General features: G+C 43.5%; 2 protein-coding genes across 2 annotated transcripts; one reads left to right on the top strand and one right to left on the bottom strand.

Moving 5' to 3' along the window:
* Nucleotides 1–177: 177 nt before the first annotated feature.
* rpgra (retinitis pigmentosa GTPase regulator a) lies at nt 178–13,330 on the bottom strand. Its single transcript, XM_075478507.1, has 13 exons — nt 13,300–13,330; nt 12,895–13,020; nt 12,670–12,762; nt 12,375–12,437; nt 12,107–12,265; nt 11,874–12,023; nt 11,609–11,767; nt 10,245–10,400; nt 9,347–9,471; nt 8,674–8,880; nt 7,487–8,039; nt 7,316–7,395; nt 178–6,144 (listed from the first exon to the last, which is right to left on the bottom strand). Exons 1-13 carry the CDS (start codon nt 13,328–13,330, stop codon nt 2,122–2,124), a joined length of 5,925 nt encoding a protein of 1,974 aa, XP_075334622.1. The 3' UTR covers nt 178–2,121.
* otc (ornithine transcarbamylase) lies at nt 12,327–19,080 on the top strand. The gene is made up of 10 exons (XM_075479426.1): nt 12,327–14,574; nt 14,684–14,822; nt 14,930–15,011; nt 15,330–15,417; nt 16,073–16,226; nt 16,309–16,431; nt 16,534–16,587; nt 16,672–16,821; nt 17,402–17,539; nt 17,637–19,080. Exons 1-10 carry the CDS (start codon nt 14,492–14,494, stop codon nt 17,694–17,696), a joined length of 1,071 nt encoding a protein of 356 aa, XP_075335541.1. The 5' UTR covers nt 12,327–14,491; the 3' UTR covers nt 17,697–19,080.
* The last annotated feature ends 739 nt before the right edge of the window (nt 19,081–19,819 follow it).

The raw sequence follows: 19,819 nt of genomic DNA, 5'->3' as shown, positions 1-19,819 counted from the left end.
GCTTTTGCTTTATTTGCCCTTTTTTGGTTCAAGTCATTATCACAGAGACAGTGGTGGTGCACAGCGGAAAGATACTCACACACATTTTAAGTTTCTCGAACATTTCTACAGGCAGTCAAGTTGGACCCGAGTCGTTTCCAAGCAACACCACTCTGAAGGTGGCAGAACTGTGCGTCGTTTCACATGAAAACTTCTGTAGATGGCCATTGTGATCGTATAAAAAAACACACACACACATGAATCTGCACACAGATAAAAGGCTGAGTGGGGGCGTCGCATGCTCCTCGTCCCGACAGGAAACGGGAAAGGGTTGCGTGAGGTGAAACGACTGCGAGAGGATCTCCAGAGCTGCAATTTAGATGGGAGTTCAGCCAACTGCTCCACCTGCTTTGGCTGGAATGTTGCATCGGGTCAGGTGAGGAAACTGTGAACTGCTCCCACCTTTGCTCACTCGGATCCGTGCGACACTTTGATGTGGTGTGGCTACGGCCAGTGATTTGGGATTTCCAGTGTTTATGATAGAAACGGTAGGTTCAACTGCTGTTTACACTTGGCTGGTGTATTTTGGAGGGTTTCAAAGCAGTTCAGAGTTGTGCTTTTGATTCAGTCCAAAAGAGCTCCTCTAACCCGAACACTAAGAACCAACTCTATGCAGATTTCTCTCACCCTGAAGGCGGCTGGATGCTGCAGCGATGTAGATTAGATTAGATTAGATTTCCCTTTATTGTCCCACAATGGGGAAATTAACATTTCAAACATGGACTATGATTTATATCATATCTAGGCAGAGATGTATTCATGAAACATGCTGGTGCTTGTTAAAATGTTGATAAGACCTTTACGTCTTCATTGCTATTCACACTTCTGATCCCATGGACACTTTGAAAGGAAATGACTTGTGATGTTCCTTTTTGTTTTGGCAACAAATCTCATGAAAGTGCCCTTAAATCTGCTCCCCTGTCCAATCACCGCCCATTTAACGCGGACGACGACTACATCTGCCTCCAACAGAAGCAGTGGAAGTGAACTGTGGGTAATTAAAGAGAAATGTGAACGATGCACACTATTTATTTGAGAAATCCACCATAAGTCCAACCTTTTTTCAGTCACCTGGGGATAGTTTTTGGGAACAGAAGGCAGCTGTAGAGCCCGGTGGAGCAGTTACAGCAGCAGCTAAAAAGACATCCACAACGCTGGTTTGGGAGGAATTGTTAACCTGATGCTCTGCTCACGACTTCAACATCAGACTGATGCTTGAAACTATCCTTTAGTTGAGTGTGACCAACAGATAGGTTTTTTTTTTTTTTCAAACAAACATTAAAAGGACATAAGGCCTCTGCACAACAAATCTGTCTCAGTCTTCTGATGTTGTCACATGTACAAAAATATTACACGACCACTGTCATACATATTTACACTCCGAAGCTTTTGTCCGTCATTAAAGCTTTTGGAACAGGTTGGACTTTTTGTTTTGTTTCATCAGGATCCGTGAAATGCTTTTTTTGACAATTGTGCACCAAAACGTCACAATCCATTACGATTTACGAGGGACCGATTCGCTTTCTGTCCCAGCATCAGGGACTTTAGGGCAAACAATGTAATGTTTGCTGAAATGAGCGCTCCTCTTATAGATGTGTGGCTCCAGTACTTGGCAGCAGGGTGTCAAAGCACTGGTGTGAAAAGGCCTTTGGTCATCTGGAATCCAAGCAAAGCCATACAAGTGCAAGGCTACTCGTGGCTTCAAAGCGTCTAAAAGCAGCAAATTCTTTCATAAAACACTAAGTCCAGTTCCTCCCATTAGTCATTATGGTGTCCTCAGCTAGATTCCGTTATTTGGATCAGTGTGCTGGTGGTCTCATTTGAAAAGAATTCTCTAACTAAATAGATGTTGGGTCTGGAAGTTGTACATTTTTGATCCAATCTGATTTCAAGTACGACGCTATAATGAGATGCAGTATGCCCAAAAGATTGGGCTATACCAAACGAAGAGAAGGACTTTATAAGGTTAAAAGTCCAAATGGAAACAACAGACTGCTGAGCTCAAGGCTTCAAAACACCAGTTCACAAACTAACTGTCTACTTCTGCTCGTTTGGCCTCAGGACGAGCGTGTGTTCAGCAGGTCACTGCAGGTCCAGGTACTGAGGCAGCACATCGTTCCAGAACTGCTGGGAGCCATCTTGTTTCCCTGCAGCCGTCTGCTTCGTCCTCGGTGCTGGTTTGGGGGCCTCCATCTGTTGTTCGTCTTTTCTGTCTGAAGGAGCAGCTTTAGGGGAGGACTTCTTTTTGTCTTCTTCTTTTGTTTTTGTTGATTTTATTTTTTTCCTCTCCTCCTCTTCTTCGTCATCTCCTTCCTCCTCTTCTTCATCTCCCTCCTCTTCCTCCTCCTCTCCTTCACCTTCTTCCTCTTTTCCTTCCTTTTCCTCCTCTTCTTCATCTCCCTCCTCTTCCTCCTCCTCTCCTTCCTCTTCTTCCTCTTTTCCTTTTTCCTCCTCCTCTTCTTTGTCTCCTTCCTCTTCCTCTTCTTCCTCTTCAACTTCTTCCTCCTGTTCCCCATCCTTTTCCTCGTTACCTCCCTTTTCATCCTCCTCTGCTTCATCTTGTTCCTCATCTTCATTTTCTTCTTCTCCTTCCTCTTCTTCCTCATTACCTCCCTTTTCATCCTCATCTCCTTCCTCTTCTTCCTCCTCCCCTTCATCTTGTTCCTCATCTCCTTCCTCATTTTCAGTTTCTTCTTCTCCTTCCTCTTCTTCCTCATTACCTCCCTTTTCATCCTCATCTCCTTCCTCTTCTTCCTCCTCCCCTTCATCTTGTTCCTCATCTCCTTCCTCATCTTCAATTTCTTCTTCTTCTTCCTCATTACCTCCCTTTTCATCCTCATCTCCTTCCTCTTCTTCCTCCTCCCCTTCATCTTGTTCCTCATCTTCTTCCTCTTCCTTATTTTCTTCTTCTCCTTCTTCTTCTTCCTCATTACCTCCCTTTTCATCCTCATCTCCTTCCTCTTCTTCCTCCTCCCCTTCATCTTGTTCCTCATCTTCTTCCTCTTCCTTATTTTCTTCTTCTCCTTCCTCTTCTTCCTCATTACCTCCCTTTTCATCCTCCTCCCCTTCATCTTGTTCCTCATCTCCTTCCTCTTCTTCCTCCTCCCCTTCATCTTGTTCCTCATCTTCTTCCTCATCTTCATTTTCTTCTTCTCCTTCCTCTTCTTCCTCATTACCTCCATTTTCACCCTCCTCCCCTTCATCTTGTTCCTCATCTCCTTCCTCTTCTTCCTCATTACCTCCCTTTTTATCCTCATCCTCAGCCCCTTCCTCATCCTCACTCTCCATTTCCTTTTCCGTGCTTTCTTCTTCTTCATTCTCTTCATCTTCCCCTTCATTTGTATCTTCCTCAACCTCCTCATCACCACTTTCTTCACTTTTGCTTTCAGTTTGTTCCTCCTCTTCTTGATTTTCTGGTCCTGTCTCTGTATCTTCATTTTCCTCATCTTCCTCTTCACCACCACCCTCTTCACTTTCACTCCTTTCCTCTGTATCCTCTTCTTCCTCTACATCTTCCTCCGCCTCCTTTTCTTCTTCATCTGTGGTCTCTCCCTCAGCTTCACTCTCCTCTCCCTCTTCATTGTCTTCATCCTCTGTAGCCTCATTTTGAGATTCTGCATCATCTGCAGACTCTTCTTTCTCTCCCTCCTCTTCATTTTCTGACCCGCTTTTTTCATCTTCCTCTTCCTGAGAGTCAGCATTTTCATCTTCATCTCCTTCACTGTCCTCTGACTCTTCATCTTCCTCTGACTGTTTTTCCTCATCTTCACTTCCTGAGGTGGCCTTATTTTGTTGCTCCTCGGTTTCGTCTTCTTCCTCTTCTGCAGAGTCCATTTCTTCCTCACTTTTCGCAGATTCTGCAGTGTCACTGTCCTCTTTGTCCTCCTCCGAGGTTTCACTCTTGTTTTCATCTTCTTCGTCCTCACTGTCTTCCTCTTCTTCTTTACTTGCCTCTTCACTTTCACCTTCCTCTTCCTCTGCTGCTTCACTTACTCCAGAGTTGCTCAGTCCTTCGCTTGTTTCCGCACTGATTTCTTCTTCCTCCCCTTCGGCTTCTGTAGCATCACTTTTATCACTTCCTTCATCTTCCTCCCCAGTAGAAGAGCTTGTCCCTTTACTCTCCTCTTCCTCAGATTTAGTATCTTGGTCTTCCTCACCATCGCCACCTTCTCCAGAATTACTCTCCTCTACAGCCTCCATGCCACGGACACTTTCACTACCCTCACTCTTTTTATTGTTTGCCACATCACTTCCACTTTCTCCCTCTTCATCCTCCTTCTGTTCCTCAGCCTCAGTATTTGTTTCATCTGCCTTGTTACCCGCGTCCTCTTCAGAGTCTTTAAAGGTTTTCTCATCTTCGTCCTCTCCTCCGCCTTCTTTTTGGGAAGTTTCCGTGCCTTCACTCGTGATCTGCTCAGATGTGACACTTTTCACTGCTCCTTCTTCTGACGGCTCATGGGTGATGTCACTACAATCTTCTTCTTGGGCAGTGTTTCCCGACTCTGACTGGATGCTGACTTGAGCGTCTCTCTGTGTGCTGTCTTCCATTTCAGTCGAAGTAAAATGTGACAATGTGGAGGAAAAGGAAGGCTGCGTAACTGCAGTCTGCTTCGTGAAATGTCTGGCTTTAAGGGGTGTTTTCGGCCCTGTTGAGGTACTTTTGTCGCTGTCAGACTGGAAACCCCCCACACTAGTCACTGCCTCACTGAGGAGCCCAACAGCTGCACCTGCCATCCCAACAGCAGGAATGAGAGATGCTGCATTGCTAAGAAATTCCTCCCACTTTGGTTTTTCCTCTTTCAGGGCCTGAGTTTCCTGACTGTCTGCTTCAGATGCAGATAAATCTGCACTAACAAGTTCAGAGGCTTGCAGGGATTTTACCCTGTCGACAGAAAGCACTTCCATTGTCTTTGGGCTTTGTGAGGAATTGGCATCAGATAAAACTTCAGGTGTATCGTGCTGTAATGACAGCAGGCTGGCAGCTTCGGTCTTCTTCTGCCTCGGCTTGCCCTTTGTGTTATGTTTTGAATCCACTCCTTCTTCTTCTTCCCCTGGTTTTGTCTTGGAGCTCATTTTGGTTACAGGTTCTTGACCCTTATCTTTGTTTTTTGCTTTAACTAATTTCCAATTGTCTGTATTTCTCCCAGACATTTCTCGGGCTGTGTTCACTGCAAGTTGGAGCTCACTTTCCTCAACTTGTTCAATGCTCCTACTTTCAGTGGAAGTATTTTCCGCGCTTTTCATTTGACCTTTGTCTGGTTTGGGTTTGAGCCTTTGAGGTTTACCTTTAACTTTCACAGGTGTAGATTTAACACTTGAAGGTTTCTTAGTTTCAACCTGAGACAGTGTGGTAATGGCTCTACCTTCTTTTTGTACTGGTAGAGATTTAACAACCAGAGGAGTGCTTTGACTTTTTCCCTGTGCAGCTTTCACCTTGTTCTTTTCCTTTGTTGGGGTTGATTTGTCTCTCTGTGTCTTCTGTGGCATCTCCACTTTAACAGGTTTTACCTCAGTGTTGTTACTCTGGATTACCGTGTCGTCCTTTGAGGCATTTTCAGTGGATGTTGAACTTATTGTTTCATTTCCGTCCGTAACCTTTAGGACAGGCAATGTCTTGTCTAAAGCTGATGACAGCATTTTCTCTGTTTTTGGAGGCTCTATCAAATCTTTCTTAAAAGTGCTGACTGTCACATTATCTTTGTTCCTTTTACTCTCGCTCGTGTTTTTCCTGTTATTTTCCTTCAATTCATTCGTCATCTTTTGGACAGATTGTTGTTTTTCTGGATTATATTCTGACAGTTTGCTCCGGTCGTGTTTTGTTGGTTTAAAACTGGGGACCCCTTTTCGAGCTTTTCTGTCTTCTGGAGCTTTGATTTTCTCAGACTCCTCAGTAATGCTCTCTTGGCCGTCCGATGTGACACTGTGGGTTTTCTTCCTTCCCTTCAGAACAGACACGTTTGTCTTCATGGAGCCGGAGCCTGTCAGGAGCTCGGTCGGTAAGGCTTTAAGAGAGTTTTCTTCTCTCTCCCCACTGGGTTGGATCCTTTCTGCATACGACTCTGGCTCTCTCGCAGATCGTCTAAGAGCTCTGCCCCCTTTGTTTTCCTGCAAGACATCACATAGAGCTCGAGTAAGATGTAAAGAGAAAAAGAAAAGCAGGCGAGAAAAGGGTCATATGCAGGGCAATGCTGTCTTGTAAAAGGGAAGCAGCACAGATCATCTGACCAACCTGATTTGTATCACATATGTAATATTTGGAATACAATTACAAACACTTTTACAGAGAAGAAACTCCATTGCCTGTGTATGTTTTAGATCTAACCATCACGTTTAAGCATACTTTGATACATTTTGTACGCCACAGTTTGAAACTGTTATATGAATGACCTTAAAGCCGATGAAAAGCAACAAAGAGTGCGCTGCGTTTAATGGTGACACCATTAAATCATCGTGAGCTCATGGAACAAATCAGTCATCAAGAGCTCAATAATCAGATGTAGGTGGGAGATAAAGAAAATCAAAGCTATGATGAAGAAAGGATGAGGAATCCTCATTTTCCCATCTGAACCGGTATTACTTTGGGGTCTGTGAGTAGTTACCCAATTATGCCATTATATTCAGGTAACTCTAACACCATAAGGGGCTCAACCATCAAGCTCTGTACCTCTCAAGGTATTATTTATCTGTCGTACTGAAACACTGCATGTATGAGCATACATAAGGCTGCTGGCTTCATCGTTGGCTGTGGAAACACTGATGAGATGTGGCGAGATTCCTGCCAGCTTTTTCAAAGCGCTGCATGTGTGTATAATCTGCACGCGTGTTTGTGTATGTGAGGTCGAGAGCCCGAGCACGTTTGCATGCTGACTGACGCTATCCAAATACCTGAATCTGCCATCGGGAGATCTATTACAGGACATTCTTGGAAAGGGGAAATTGATGGAGAAAACGGAGAAACCAAAGTTAAATTTAATATTTCTCTTCAGTGTAATACCAAGTGGAAAATCCCCCCCACACACACACACACGCTTTCAGGAACGCACACACATACAGTATGTATGCTGAGGTATGCACATTTCGTGGAAAAGTCAGTGAGTGCTCGACGTTGCTACATCCTGCCCTGAAGTGCTTATAATCTAGACCAGAAAGAAGAAGCCTTTCCGAGGAAAAGAACACTCAACAGGCTGTAGCTTAATGGCTGTGCATGGTACACTGCATTTATCTCCTCTATCACAGTGACACCATTGCACAAGCTATTAGAAATCCCCTCTCTTACCGTATATGGCAAAAAGTCAGTGTCGACTCCTTCCTCTTCCACATCTAGAGCAACCAGTTGTCTCTTAAATGTTCCTCCCTCTGAAAGAATAGACAAGGCTTTGTTAAACTGCGGCACCCTAAATACTAAATGTTCTCCACAACAGATTGTATGTTCGCCTGTATAACGTACCTGTTTGTGTTGAGGTTGGACCTTCTTCCTCACTGAGATCTTGACTAAAAACACGAGTAGGGAGTCTAGTTGGGCTGCAGGGCGCTTTAGGTGTTGAAGGAGAAAGTCTGTCACTTAAGGCTTTTTCAGTGGTTGCTGCTTGGTGTGCTCTATTTTTTGACATTTTTTTAGTAGAAGCAGGAACGTTAGGTTTGTATTTCGCTATAGATTTGGGGGAAAGTAAGGGGGAAGGCACCGCTTTGGGTTTGGATTTAGTGGAAGCGGCGGGGGAGGCTTTCCTCTGCCGTGTGTATGATGACCGTGAATGTGGGCTTGAAGGCTTAGAGGACAAAGCTGGACTCCGAAGGGATATGGACAGAGATCGGGGGGAAGAAAAGGGGCTTGATGTTGCCTCCGACTGTGGTTCGGGGGTTGGCGTGGGGGTCGTAGCATCCTTTGAGAGCGTTTTCAGGGTTTGGATATTTCTGGACGTTTGCCAAGACGTGTCGAGGAAGCCAGAATTAAGACCCGGGAGGTTCTGAAACATTTTCCCAAACAGCTCCACAGAACTCGTCTGAAAGACAAGAGACAAGATCCCTAAATGAAGGGGTTGAAATGCATCTCAGCAGCTCTCTCAACCAGCTCATTGGTGGTACTGCATCAGAAATCCTAAATGGTGCAACACTGCTCCCTGCTGGAGTTAAACTACAATCATCAAAAGTAAAGAGGACAAATATTTCCAGGGTCTCTGCAAGTTCAATTCAACACTTTCTCAAGAACTGAATGTGATATGATCAATTATATATAACTACAAACAGTACAGTTAATTATTTTATGGTATTACAGACCCAGAAAAGTAGCAGAAAACACGTTACGCCTAATCCTTGAAATAACATCTATATGAATTTAGAGGACATTCTTTTCATGATAACCCTTTGTTTTAAAATTTAACACTTTTTCTTTTGAGATTTGAGATATTTCAGATCAGACGACACCTACTGAAACTGAAAATCTCCAAACAGCCCACACAAAAGTCTTTCTGTGGAGGCAGAATTCAATGTTTTGTTTTTCTAAAATAACTTGGAGATATGTGGATATATCTGTTGAAGTTCTGCGCACAGAGTATTGGAGATTAATAGTGATCTAGTCACGCATGTCTCGTAAGGACGTGATGTTTGGAAAATCGGTACTGAAGCGAAGGCTCTCACTTTTTCTCTGTGGCGGGCTCGAGCGGCAAGTGCGGATAATGGGACCACTGAAGCCGGATCAATGAGCGAGTCTGTTAATAGAATTTCTTCACGATTTGACTCCAAGGAGTCATCGGTGATTGCGACATCCTTCTCTGGCACAACGTCTTGGCTCTTTGGTGGTCTGGGAGCAGCCAGGACAAGCATGTGATGACCGCCACAGGATACCTAAACATCAGAGGACACACCCCAAAGAAAAACAACTTATTTTTTTTCCCGTGCACTCAGTTGCACTTACTTTTACCTTTTTCTTTACTCACTTACCTTCAGACATGCAGGACAAGGCGAGTAACAAGTGGACTGACTAACATGCACACAAGGCGGGTTAAAGCAGGGCCTCTCTCTACTAAATATGAGAATTGTTCATTGCGAGTCAACGATCTGAAGAAACACAAACTCGAGGATGAAAAGGAGGAGAGAGCTCCCTGTCAGACTGGTCACACTTGTGGCTTGTAGGAGTACGAAGAATGGTGTTTACTTGTAGCTCTTAACTGCAGGCAAAAGGTTTTCCCAAAGATCTCGAAGCCTGTTTGCATTTCAAGTCTTTTTTTTAAGACCTTTAGCTTCTCTATAAGAGACCCAAAACAGGAGAAACGGCCCGGCCCACCGCTACGCTTTCAACTCCTTCACTTACGGACTGAACACTGTGCCGGAGGAAACGTTTGCAAAGAGTCGGGCTGAACTGGTTGGTGAAGTTTTCCTCCCCCAACCCCAGCTTCCCGTAACGGCCATCGCCAAACGTGTAGAGCAGCCCGGTCTCTGAGGAACGCATGAGATGAAAGCAAAAGATGGTCAGCAGCTCAAAAAGAGAGAATATACAGAAGCATGTTTTCATAATCGTATACGATATTGTAAATATACTTTATTTCTCACTAGTATTTTGCACAGCTGTTACAGAGTCATCCGGCATTCCACTGCACATAATGTAACCGCAAATATATGAATAGTGAAGCAATACTAAGGATTTATTATGTCCTGCTAAAGAATTAGCCGATAAATTGATAAGTCAGTGGACTAAAACTCCATGAATGGAAATTTCTGATCACTCTGTAGTTGTATCTAATAGTAAATCATTAAACAAGCAGTGTCTGGTTATGATCCCTCAGACGAATAGAACGCCAACCTGTCATTGTAACTGAATTTCAAGTCAAATATCACTGAGTTTTCATCTGAAACTAAACGTTTGAAGATTATATATTCAGTTCCGAATTCCTTATTCATCATTATTCATCAAATTAGTAATTTCTTAAGTCTTATTGACAAAAATGATCTGAAAGACAGCAACATTTTTTTTTTATTCATATTTTCTTTCCAGGCTAAAGAAAGAGCAAAGCAGATTCCCGCCTGAATCTGAACAACTATGCGCAAGACAAAAGGTTGTAATTTAAACCCATCCATAAAAACACACTGTGCTCTGTGCGTGAGTGATTTCTGATACACGCATTTTCATGAAAAACACACGCACAACAGCAAAGGTTCAGGAGCAAACTGTTTTGAACTATGCCAGGAGTGATTTTCAACGATTGGCTCACCTGTGATCACAGCGGTGTGGTTCTCTCCGCAGGCGACGTGTCGGATTCTGCTGTTATGAAAGTGCTCCAGCGGTTTCGGCAAACGGACCTCAAACACAAATGTTCCGTGGCCCAGCTGACCGTACTGGCCCCTGCCGAACGTGTACACGTCCTCTCCTGGCACGGGAGAAAAAACAGACGGACTGATGCGGACAGTTGTCATCATCAGCCACGGCTGTACATTCCAAAAAAACTTTGGATTTTTCTGGAAAACCTAAAGATTTGGTTGATTTAAAACCAGCATTACTCACAACAGCGCTTTAAACATTTGACTTTTGTACGCTTCCCTGCCCTCGAGTACATTAAAGCAACACCAGAGAAGTATGTGGACCTCACAGGGCTCAGTAGGAAGAGCAGTTGCCCACCAAACGGAAGGTCGGTGGTTCGACTCCAGCCTCCCCAGGCTACATGTCGAAGTGTCCTTGGGCAAGACACTGAACCCCACGTTGCCTACCGATGCATCCATTGGTGAATAATTAGTGTATGAATGATTACAATGTATAGATGTAGATGTGGTGTATGAGTGTGTGTGAATGGGTGTAGTTAGAAGCGCTTTGAGTGGTCAGCTAGACAAGAAAAGCGCTATACAAGTACAGTCCATTTACAACTATGCTGAAACTCATTTTGAAGTACGTTGACTTTTGTCATCAACAGCTCGAGAGATGCCACAGTTCACAGCTTTGGTTTCAGGCCCCGCACAACACCCATCCATCCATTTTCTATACTCTGGACAGGCCGCCAGTGCATCACAGGGCCACACAGAGACAAACAACCACACACATGCTCACACTCACTCCTTAGGAGGATTTTTAGAGACACCAATTAACCTAACATGCTTGTTTTTTGGACGGTGGGAGGAAGCCGGAGTACCCGGAGAGAACCAACGCATACACGGGGAGAACATGCAAACTCCACACAGAAAGGCCCCAGCTGGAGTTGAACCTGGAACCCTCTTGCTGTGAGGCGACAGTGCTCACCACCACACCACCGTGCAGCCCCCCCACACAACACCGTTTTGCAAAAAACAATCATTTGGCATTTTTGTGGGCTTTTGATTGGTCTTCGCGGCCTCATCGATGTGACAATAAATTCATGCGTGCGGCCGTACATGTTCAGGGCTCACACAGAGATTTGTTTCCATGACAGTGGAGTTACATCCCTCCGCTGGTTCCCACTAAGTGAAAAATCATGCCTAATTCTCTTGTGTTACCTTAATGTCATGAGACCAATACTTTTTTTGACGAAATGCTCCGGACACTTGTTCCACCACAGAGTTACAGCCTAATGAAAATGAATGGAGTAAATGTTCTCCGCTGTTAGCATACCTGTAAGCGCCACAGTGTGCTCCCTTCCACAGCACACCTGAGCGACATGACCCAGAATGCCTTGCACCCGCTGAGGGACTCTGTGATTGGCCAGCTGCACCACCTGGAGACCAAGTCTTCCATTCGCACTCTCACCAAACGTGTAAAGGTCCCCATGTGCTGGGGCATAATATTCACAGCAACATAAATGACATGAATGGTATACAAATGCCTGGTTGAGTTAACATGCCATCTGGGAGAGTGTCTCTTGGCTACAGTGTTATACCTGTGACGAACGCTGAGTGGCGATGACCACAGGAGACCCACATCACTGCCTCCCCAACTTTCACCTCTCTGGGCTCAGCCGCGAACAACTCGTTCCCCAAACCAATCTGACCCACAGAATTGTCTCCCCACATGAACAGCCTTCCGTCTTCTACCAACACAGAGTGGAGAAAATCAAACATTGCACGCATGTGTACCGTTTGGGGAGCAGACGAACACCATCACCGCTCAGACCTGTTAAGGCAGCTGAAGTGCTGTGTCCCGCGGAGAGCATCTGGATGGGCGTGCGCGCACAGAAGGGCTGCAGGAGCTGAAAGGACCTAGAGTTCTTGCAGTGGCCCAGACCGAGCTGCCCCTCCTGGTTACAACCAGCACCGTACACACTGCCCTTAACTGAATATGGACAAAACAGTCTTGTATCAACAAATACGAGGGACTAATGTTGGTATTCATGGAAGCATCTGGGAAATAAATTGCTGACATCATTTGTTTGGCGCCTTACATGTGCAGACAAGTGTGTGATCTCTCCCACAAGCCACGAGCTTCACCTTTTCAGACTTCAAGGCTGCGAAGGAAAAAATCTTTATTGATGCTTTTTTTGGTCAACGTAGAAAGAAGAGTTGAATCAATTTGCAGTTAAACTGATTGCCAAACTGACATCAATCACAGCTATTTAAGATGTTATAGACATCAGTAAGTTTTTTTGGTGTTTCCTTGATCAAAGAACTGTAGAACTAGTCATTTTAATGACAGTAGACATGACTGATAAGGAGAGGTCCTCGTGGATGATAACATACCTTTCACACAGGCAGGTTTATTGGCAGGTGGCTTTAATCGAAGCCCCAGTTGGCCGTACGTATTTCCACCAAACATGAGCAACCTCCCATTTTCTACAAAACGATTTACAGAGATTACAAAGATTTAGGCTTGATTTAAAAAAAAAAATAAAAAAAATAAATCCCATTTAATCACTGAACTAACTGTGAATCGAGTGTTTGAGCACACACAGGATGTGGGTGTACCTGTCACTACAGCTGAGTGCTCTCTGCCACAAGATACATGCACTGGATGGTCCTTCTTCAACCAGAATTTGGTGGGCACATTGTCAGCGAAACTGCTCTTTCCAAATGTGAAGATGGCTCCTGTCTCTGATGACAAGCGTGAGAGTCATGTCCATGCAGCCACGCCAGGAATACCACACCAACCAGGTCACCGAGTTAAAGCAGTTGTCTAACTTAACACCGGCTAAATCCCATCCCCAACCTGCTGTCAGCTCTCAGGCGGTTTAAGTAGCAGCAACCTGACAGAAATAGCAACAAGTTTGCCTAGCACATGTGAGGAAACCCTTAGTATAAGAGGGGTCAGGGGAGTAAAAGAGAGTGTTGTAACCCTAAGGGTCTGCACTGTGGGATCGGAAGTGCTCTCACCCGGGATGTCAACGTCGGCCTGCCCCGTCATCTCCGCAGTTGTCCCCAGTCACACCCTCCTCACCGAGCAGCTCCCTGCTGACTAACAGGTAGATCAGGGAGAGATCAGACAGCCAGGAATAAGCTAAAGCTAGCCGGCTGTTCTCATGCGACCAATGTGGGTAACAACAGGGGACAAATGTAGACATATCAGCTTAGAAAATATCTGATGAGACAGTCTAATTACAGCTTAATTGTTAAAGACTGACGAAACAAACCTAAATTAAAACAAAATATATTTTAAGATTATTCTATTTTTCAACTATTAGCCATAGTGAATGCAATGACTGTTTCACAAATCCCAAAGAGCGTTTTGGACTTACTGCACATTTATTCAGACAAAGAGCAGTGGTTTTTCATCTGGATTTGGTGTAAGGTACTCTGTACTTTGCTTTAGAAAATGTCCTGCCATACATTTCAAAGAAACAAAATCACAGTGACAAACAGCAAACTAAGGAGTCTTTACTATCTAAGAGATATCCCATGACTAATTATTGTAGTTTTCATCTGAACATGGACTATGAAATGAGCCTGGGAAAAACTAATTTTTAAATTGCCTCCCTTAATTGGAGCTCAGCTGACAAATCGGAAGCCACCTTCTGCATATCAGGGCGGAAATATCAATCTACGGGCAAAAACTTTCTATGTCCCTTTAAAATTAGTCGCAGCCCTTAGATACTCACAGGGGTTATGGAAACAGAATTTAACGATTTCCCTGAAGGATGAAATGGAAAATGTTACATTTTCTCTTTACCCCCAGTGGCTTTAACGTGGAGTATTTCTTGACGGCTTCCCCGAGGAACATTCGAGTTCAGAGCGCCTACAATTTGTTGCCTAGTAACCACAATCGCCCCTGAAAAACGTTTTTGTTCCGTGTTTATAAATGGTTTGTTACGTTTCACCAAGACGAAATGACCGCGTGCTGCATCGTACATAACGCATAAGATGAATTAAACCAGCAAAAAGCAGTGAATATTAGCCAGCAAAAAGCTAGAAGTCACGCCTCATGTGTCGTCCTGCTGTGACGTCATTACGGCTCGCTGCCGGCAGCTCTCCCAGCATGTGTTTGGGCCAGTCAATAAATGACAGCTGCTTCTCTCAGGCCAAATAGTCACACAATACTGCACTCTCTTAGGATTTCTTTGGAGTTGCAATGTCTTCAAGGCTGCTGTCAGTTAAAAGTCTTGTTTTAAAATGTTTAAAACCTTCTCATCACCGCCTGGCACGAGGATTTGGGTAAGAAAATCCACAAAAACTTAATTTAGAAATGACAAAATCCTGCTAGTTTTGTAATAATTGGTGGGTTAAAGATAAAGCATGTGCCTTCACTTTGTTACTTTTGCAGCACCGGAACGGCTTCCTTTGATTCGGTGAATTTAAAAGGTCGCAGCTGTCTCACACTTAAAGATTTCAGCTCGGATGAAATCAAGAGGCTGCTGTGGGTGTCAGGTGACCTCAAGCATCGGATCAAGCATGAAAAACAGGTATTGACTTAAGGTAATGAATCCTAACGTCAGTGTTCATTTGTTGAGTTTTATTTTTGTCCTTTGGTTGGATCGTTTAAAGAAGCTAACAGCCATTTCTATTTCAGTATCTGCCTCTTCTCCAAGGAAAGTCGATTGCAATGATATTTGAGAAGAGGAGCACCAGAACAAGAATGTCCACAGAAACAGGTGTCCGTTTTATATGTCAGCATTTCAGTAAGACAGATGAGCTGCATGGATGCTTCTTTTACAAAAATATCCTCATGCTGGTTGCTGGCCTGATAGTGTCCGTGCCTGCCATTGTTCATAGGAACAAAAGATCTGCTGATAGGCGACTTTCAGTGCAAACCTTTCAAAAAGCACTGAATAGTAACTTCCTCTCCCTTTTCCCCCTTCACACGCCCCCTCGACGAGTACATGTTTCTGTTTGTTTTTCAATGAATATTTTTTAGCAAGCTCAAGTTGGCTTTTATGGAAACTAAAGTTGCCTTTCTGTCATAACTCCAGGTTTTGCTCTGTTGGGCGGTCACCCTTGTTTCCTTACCTCACAGGATATCCACCTGGGAGTGAACGAGAGTTCCACTGACACAGCAAGGTGGGTCTTACGAGTACCGGATTTCTTTATGTACTCCTCAGGAATAGTTCTTTGGGTTTCTTGAAGGACATTCCAAAGATCTTCTTTGGATGTTGGCTGCCTCTATGTTCTGTCAAGATGATCCCACACTGCTTCAGTAATGTTGAGGTGTGGGCTCTGGGGAGGATTCATCCCTCCATAAAACCTGTTGCCACTGATTTTCAGTCCACTTCTTGTGTCATTTGGCATACCTCAGCCTTTTCTCTCCGTTTCCCTTCCTTTAAGAACGGTTTTGGTAAAATGTGGATGCTACGACTGTAGGGCCAGATGCATCTCTCAGGTCCTGTGTCAGGTCTTTGCTGGACTGTTTTGAGGACATCACTTTCAGACACCGTTCATCTGCTGTAGATAGATTTTAGGGCCGTCACTTCTTCTCTTGTCCTCCACTTTTTTATGGGCACACTGCACACCATGCTGTGATAGGCCAAGTTTCTAGCTAATAGCTCTTTGGGAAGTGGGGAAAAAAATACGATTTTATGTCTCTCAAACTATGTCATTTTTTTGTAGGTGCAAACAAAGAAATGAGAACAAATGAAAGTAATAAATTGCCTAAGGATGCAATTTGAAATTAGTTCTTTGTTAAACTGTCTGTTATGTTGTTTAATTTTCTCCACAGGGTTCTCTCAGGACTCTGTGATATTGTTTTGGCTCGAGTGTACCACCACTCTACACTGGAGGAGCTGGACAAGGAGGCTTCTATTCCCATCATTAATGGTCTCTCTGACTTCTATCACCCCATTCAGATTCTGGCAGACTTCCTCACCTTGCAGGTACACTGTTACTCAATATACTGTAGCTGTTTTAATCCAGTACGTGATCGTGACTTGCTAAATCACCGGCACTTTCCTCTAGGAGCATTATGGTTCTCTTAGTGGACTAACGGTTAGCTGGATCGGAGATGGGAACAATGTCCTCCACTCCTTCATGATGACTGCAGCCAAACTGGGAGTTCACCTTAAGATTGCTACACCCAAGGTTTCCGTCTTAAATCCACGAATACATCTTTTACTGAGCTAGTTGTCTTTGTTATAGTCTCCTCGTGCCACGCTTCAACAGAACCTGTACCATCATTCACAGGGCTATGGGCCAGAAAAGAGTGTTACTGAAGAGGCACAGAGGCTTTCCAAACAGGTGCGACCCTCTGTGGTGTCACAGTCCTTTTCTGATTGAAAGATTCAGTCTGGGTTTAAAGAGTAAAGCTTTGTTGTGTCTCAGCACGGAACCCAACTTGTTCTGACGTCCGATCCGATGGAGGCCGCCCATGGCAGCAATGTGCTGGTCACTGACACCTGGGTCAGCATGGGGCAGGAGGAGGAGAAGAAAAAGAGGCTCAAAGACTTTCAAGGATACCAGATTACAATGCAGGTAAAGAGGCGTGTGGTTTACAGACAAAGGCCCACAGTGTTGATCCCGTTTTTGCGCATCCATGATAACAATATTTTTTGTGATATCAACTAAAATCTGGGCCAACTGAATTGCTCTTAAAATAGGAGGTAAAATACGGAAAAATTGTGCAAAACTGTAATCAGATAAGATCAAATTACAATATTTTCCTAATGTCAATACAGTGTTCATTGAATTTCATTGTTCTGATATCACGATTGTCATCAGTACGGGTGTAGCTGCTGATTATTAGTCTCACTTCTGGACACAGAAGGCAGAGAGTTGGCAGATCAGGACTGTAGAAAACATGATTGTCTCCAAAACAAAGCAGTTATTACGATCCTTTAGCCCTTTGAAAGTGAACCTGGAATACAGTTTTATGAAAGGCGAATATTTATTCCCAGAAAGAAACAGGGTGACTTTAGATGAGAAGCCGTACAGATGTTATGTTGCTCTGTCCAAGTTCTTTTGGTCTGACAATAACCCAGGCTAATAAAAAGGAAACGTTTATGGTGACTTGTTTAGGGTTTTATCTCCATGTTTTGGTGCTGGTCCATTACAGACAGGAAGTGTAGCCAAGCCAGACTGGACCTTCCTGCACTGCCTCCCCCGCAAGATGGAGGAGGTGGATGATCAGGTGTTCTACTCGCCCCGCTCCCTCGTCTTCCCCGAAGCTGAGAATAGGAAATGGACCATCATGGTGAGTAATCTGTCAAAACACGGCGATTTCACGTTCAGTGTTGTGCAAAACTGAGTTGAAACCTGTTGGGTTATTCTCCCACTGGCCTCTCTTTCAGGGTCTGATGGTTTCTCTTCTGACCGACTACGCTCCACAGAGCCCCATGCAGAAGTTTTAACCTCAGGACTCTGCTCTAGGAACTCATTTTCTACCTTGCTGTCACGTGACGCACGTCAGCACAGCACGGTGACGCCAAAGTTCTTGTGTTTACAGTGATTAACACCCTTTCTGAGTTTCACTGGTTGAATCTGAGACTGTTTTCATGCCATTATTAATCCGTTTACATCCTGTTTTCACTGTGAAAGAGAGCATAGGGATGCCTGCAAAGAAAATGTCTGCGTGAGATGTGTGTGTGTGTGTGTGTGTGTGTGTGTGTGTGTGTGTGTTTAAAGTGCTTACTGTTGTTTAGGATTCTTGGCATGTGGGAAAGTAAGCAGTCAGCCCAAGTTGAGCATCACAGTTTCTCAGGTCTCCTCGTGGTGGTGCAGCAGCAGTGGACCAGATGCAACAATGTCAGCTGTTGGGCTTTTGTACTTGTCTGCATAGCAGAAACAAACAGCTTCATTGTTCTATGCCTTATTCACACTACGCTACTGAAGCAACCTCAGTCCATCTCCCAAAGTTTAACAAAGGATTTTATATTAATATTTGCTTTCTGATTTTTCTTAGCTGTTCTGTTCCCTTGTCTTTGTCGTTTAAAACGTCTGGACCATGTGTAATCCATGACCACAGTTGGGTAGCCACTGCATGGCACAGGCTTCCCTGGTAATCTTGTTTTCCCCTCATGTGTTCTGTGTGTATGCACAACAAAAAAGTTTAAAAAAGACAGTGCCAAACAGGTGAATAAAAGCAAACTTCCACAGAATGGCAAATTAGTTTTTTTTAGTACACTTTGGTGTAAAGGTCAGGAAAATATTCACAATAAATTGGCTGATTGTGTTGTAAGATTAACATCCAGAGGATTTGTTTTGAGTGTGTCCACGTGTGGCTCTTACATCATAGTCCAAGGCCTTGTTATGTTGACTCTGATTGTTATTTCATTCCTTTAGTGTTTGTGATGCAAAAAAAGCTAAATTAGGAGACTAATATTGTTTACACATGCTGCAAAAATAAAGACATCAAACTTGACCAACAAATTCACAGTGCAAATTCTAATAAACTGTATTATTGTGTGTGTGTGTGGAATCTCTAGATGTAAAATATAAGTACTTGTTGTAGCTCAACTGTTTTTTAAGAAATTCATATTTCACCATCAGCGCTTACTTCTGAAGTCAGGTGTATGCAGCAGTGCTGAAACTAAAACTGACTTTGTTGTACTCTTCATAGAGACGTTCAAAACACGTCCAGGTGTAATTTCAGATATTTGTTTGCAACGGTAAAAGATCAGGCTCTCAAACCAGTGACATCTCATTGGTAAAAGTAGAGTGGAGCAGTACCTAAACTGGAGCCCTGCTATAAACCACAGGGCTCCATCTGTGTCATACTGAATTAAGCTAACAACACAAAAGACTTTGTAGAAATAAAATGTTTTTGCTATTATTACATTTTGTCACAATAACGTTTAGATGTGAGGATTAAAAAAAAATAAAAAGATGATGGATAAACGACAATAAATGCCAGTTTCTACCTGCAGAGCAAAATTGTCTGCCCCTTCACGAGTTTGTATGTCTGAGTTTGGCATTGAATTGTTCCCTGCACATATTCAAATTTTTGTGACCGACTTCAATTTCAGCTTACTTCTTTTTTTTTTTACGCAGTGCTGGGATGTTCAGTCATAGAAAAAGCAAAGTTCACCAGTTTTCTGTTCAAAAGTTTATATAATCAGGACATAATTCAAAACACATATTTTCTGGTGGTTGCCAGGTCTTAAAATGGGATTTTTTTTCTATAATTATTTGTTTATGGAGTTTTATGTTTGAGACTATTGTTCCGCTCCATGACCTAATTCTGCCAAAGCTTTAGCTGTCACACAGAAAGCCTCACATTTCAACTCAGGTCAAAACACTTTATTTGACAAATGAAGTTTAAAGGAAAGACTGACTCAAGAATACTTTGGTATACAGAGAAATTCATGGTGGACTCATGGTGAAAATTAACTTCTAACCGTGACACTTTCTTTTGCACATTCCTGTGACTATTATACCGACTTATAATTGATCTCAGAAGGAAATGTACCTTCTACAGCACCGTAGAAGGCATATTTGGTGGTTAGATTTTTAGATTTTAAATTGACTTGCCACT

This window comes from Odontesthes bonariensis, chromosome 12, assembly GCF_027942865.1.
Source record: "Odontesthes bonariensis isolate fOdoBon6 chromosome 12, fOdoBon6.hap1, whole genome shotgun sequence".
Classification (NCBI taxonomy): Eukaryota; Metazoa; Chordata; class Actinopteri; order Atheriniformes; family Atherinopsidae; genus Odontesthes; species Odontesthes bonariensis.
Note: the sequence above shows the minus strand (reverse complement) of the source record. Positions and strands in the feature narration are given on the sequence as shown.

Bases quoted from the DNA above. Each gene is read 5' to 3' on its own strand.
- rpgra (XM_075478507.1), bottom strand. From the start codon at position 13,330: ATGACGGGGCAGGCCGACGTTGACATCCCGG. The intron at 13,021-13,299 runs GTGAGAGCACTT...GCTTGTCATCAG, and splicing joins GGCCGACGTTGACATCCCGG to AGACAGGAGCCATCTTCACA. The intron at 9,472-10,244 runs GTGAGCCAATCG...TGCGTTCCTCAG, and splicing joins CCACACCGCTGTGATCACAG to AGACCGGGCTGCTCTACACG.
- otc (XM_075479426.1), top strand. From the start codon at position 14,492: ATGTCTTCAAGGCTGCTGTCAGTTAAAAGTCTTGTTTTAAAATGTTTA. The intron at 14,575-14,683 runs GTAAGAAAATCC...TTACTTTTGCAG, and splicing joins CGCCTGGCACGAGGATTTGG to CACCGGAACGGCTTCCTTTG. The intron at 15,418-16,072 runs GTGGGTCTTACG...TTTTCTCCACAG, and splicing joins AGTTCCACTGACACAGCAAG to GGTTCTCTCAGGACTCTGTG.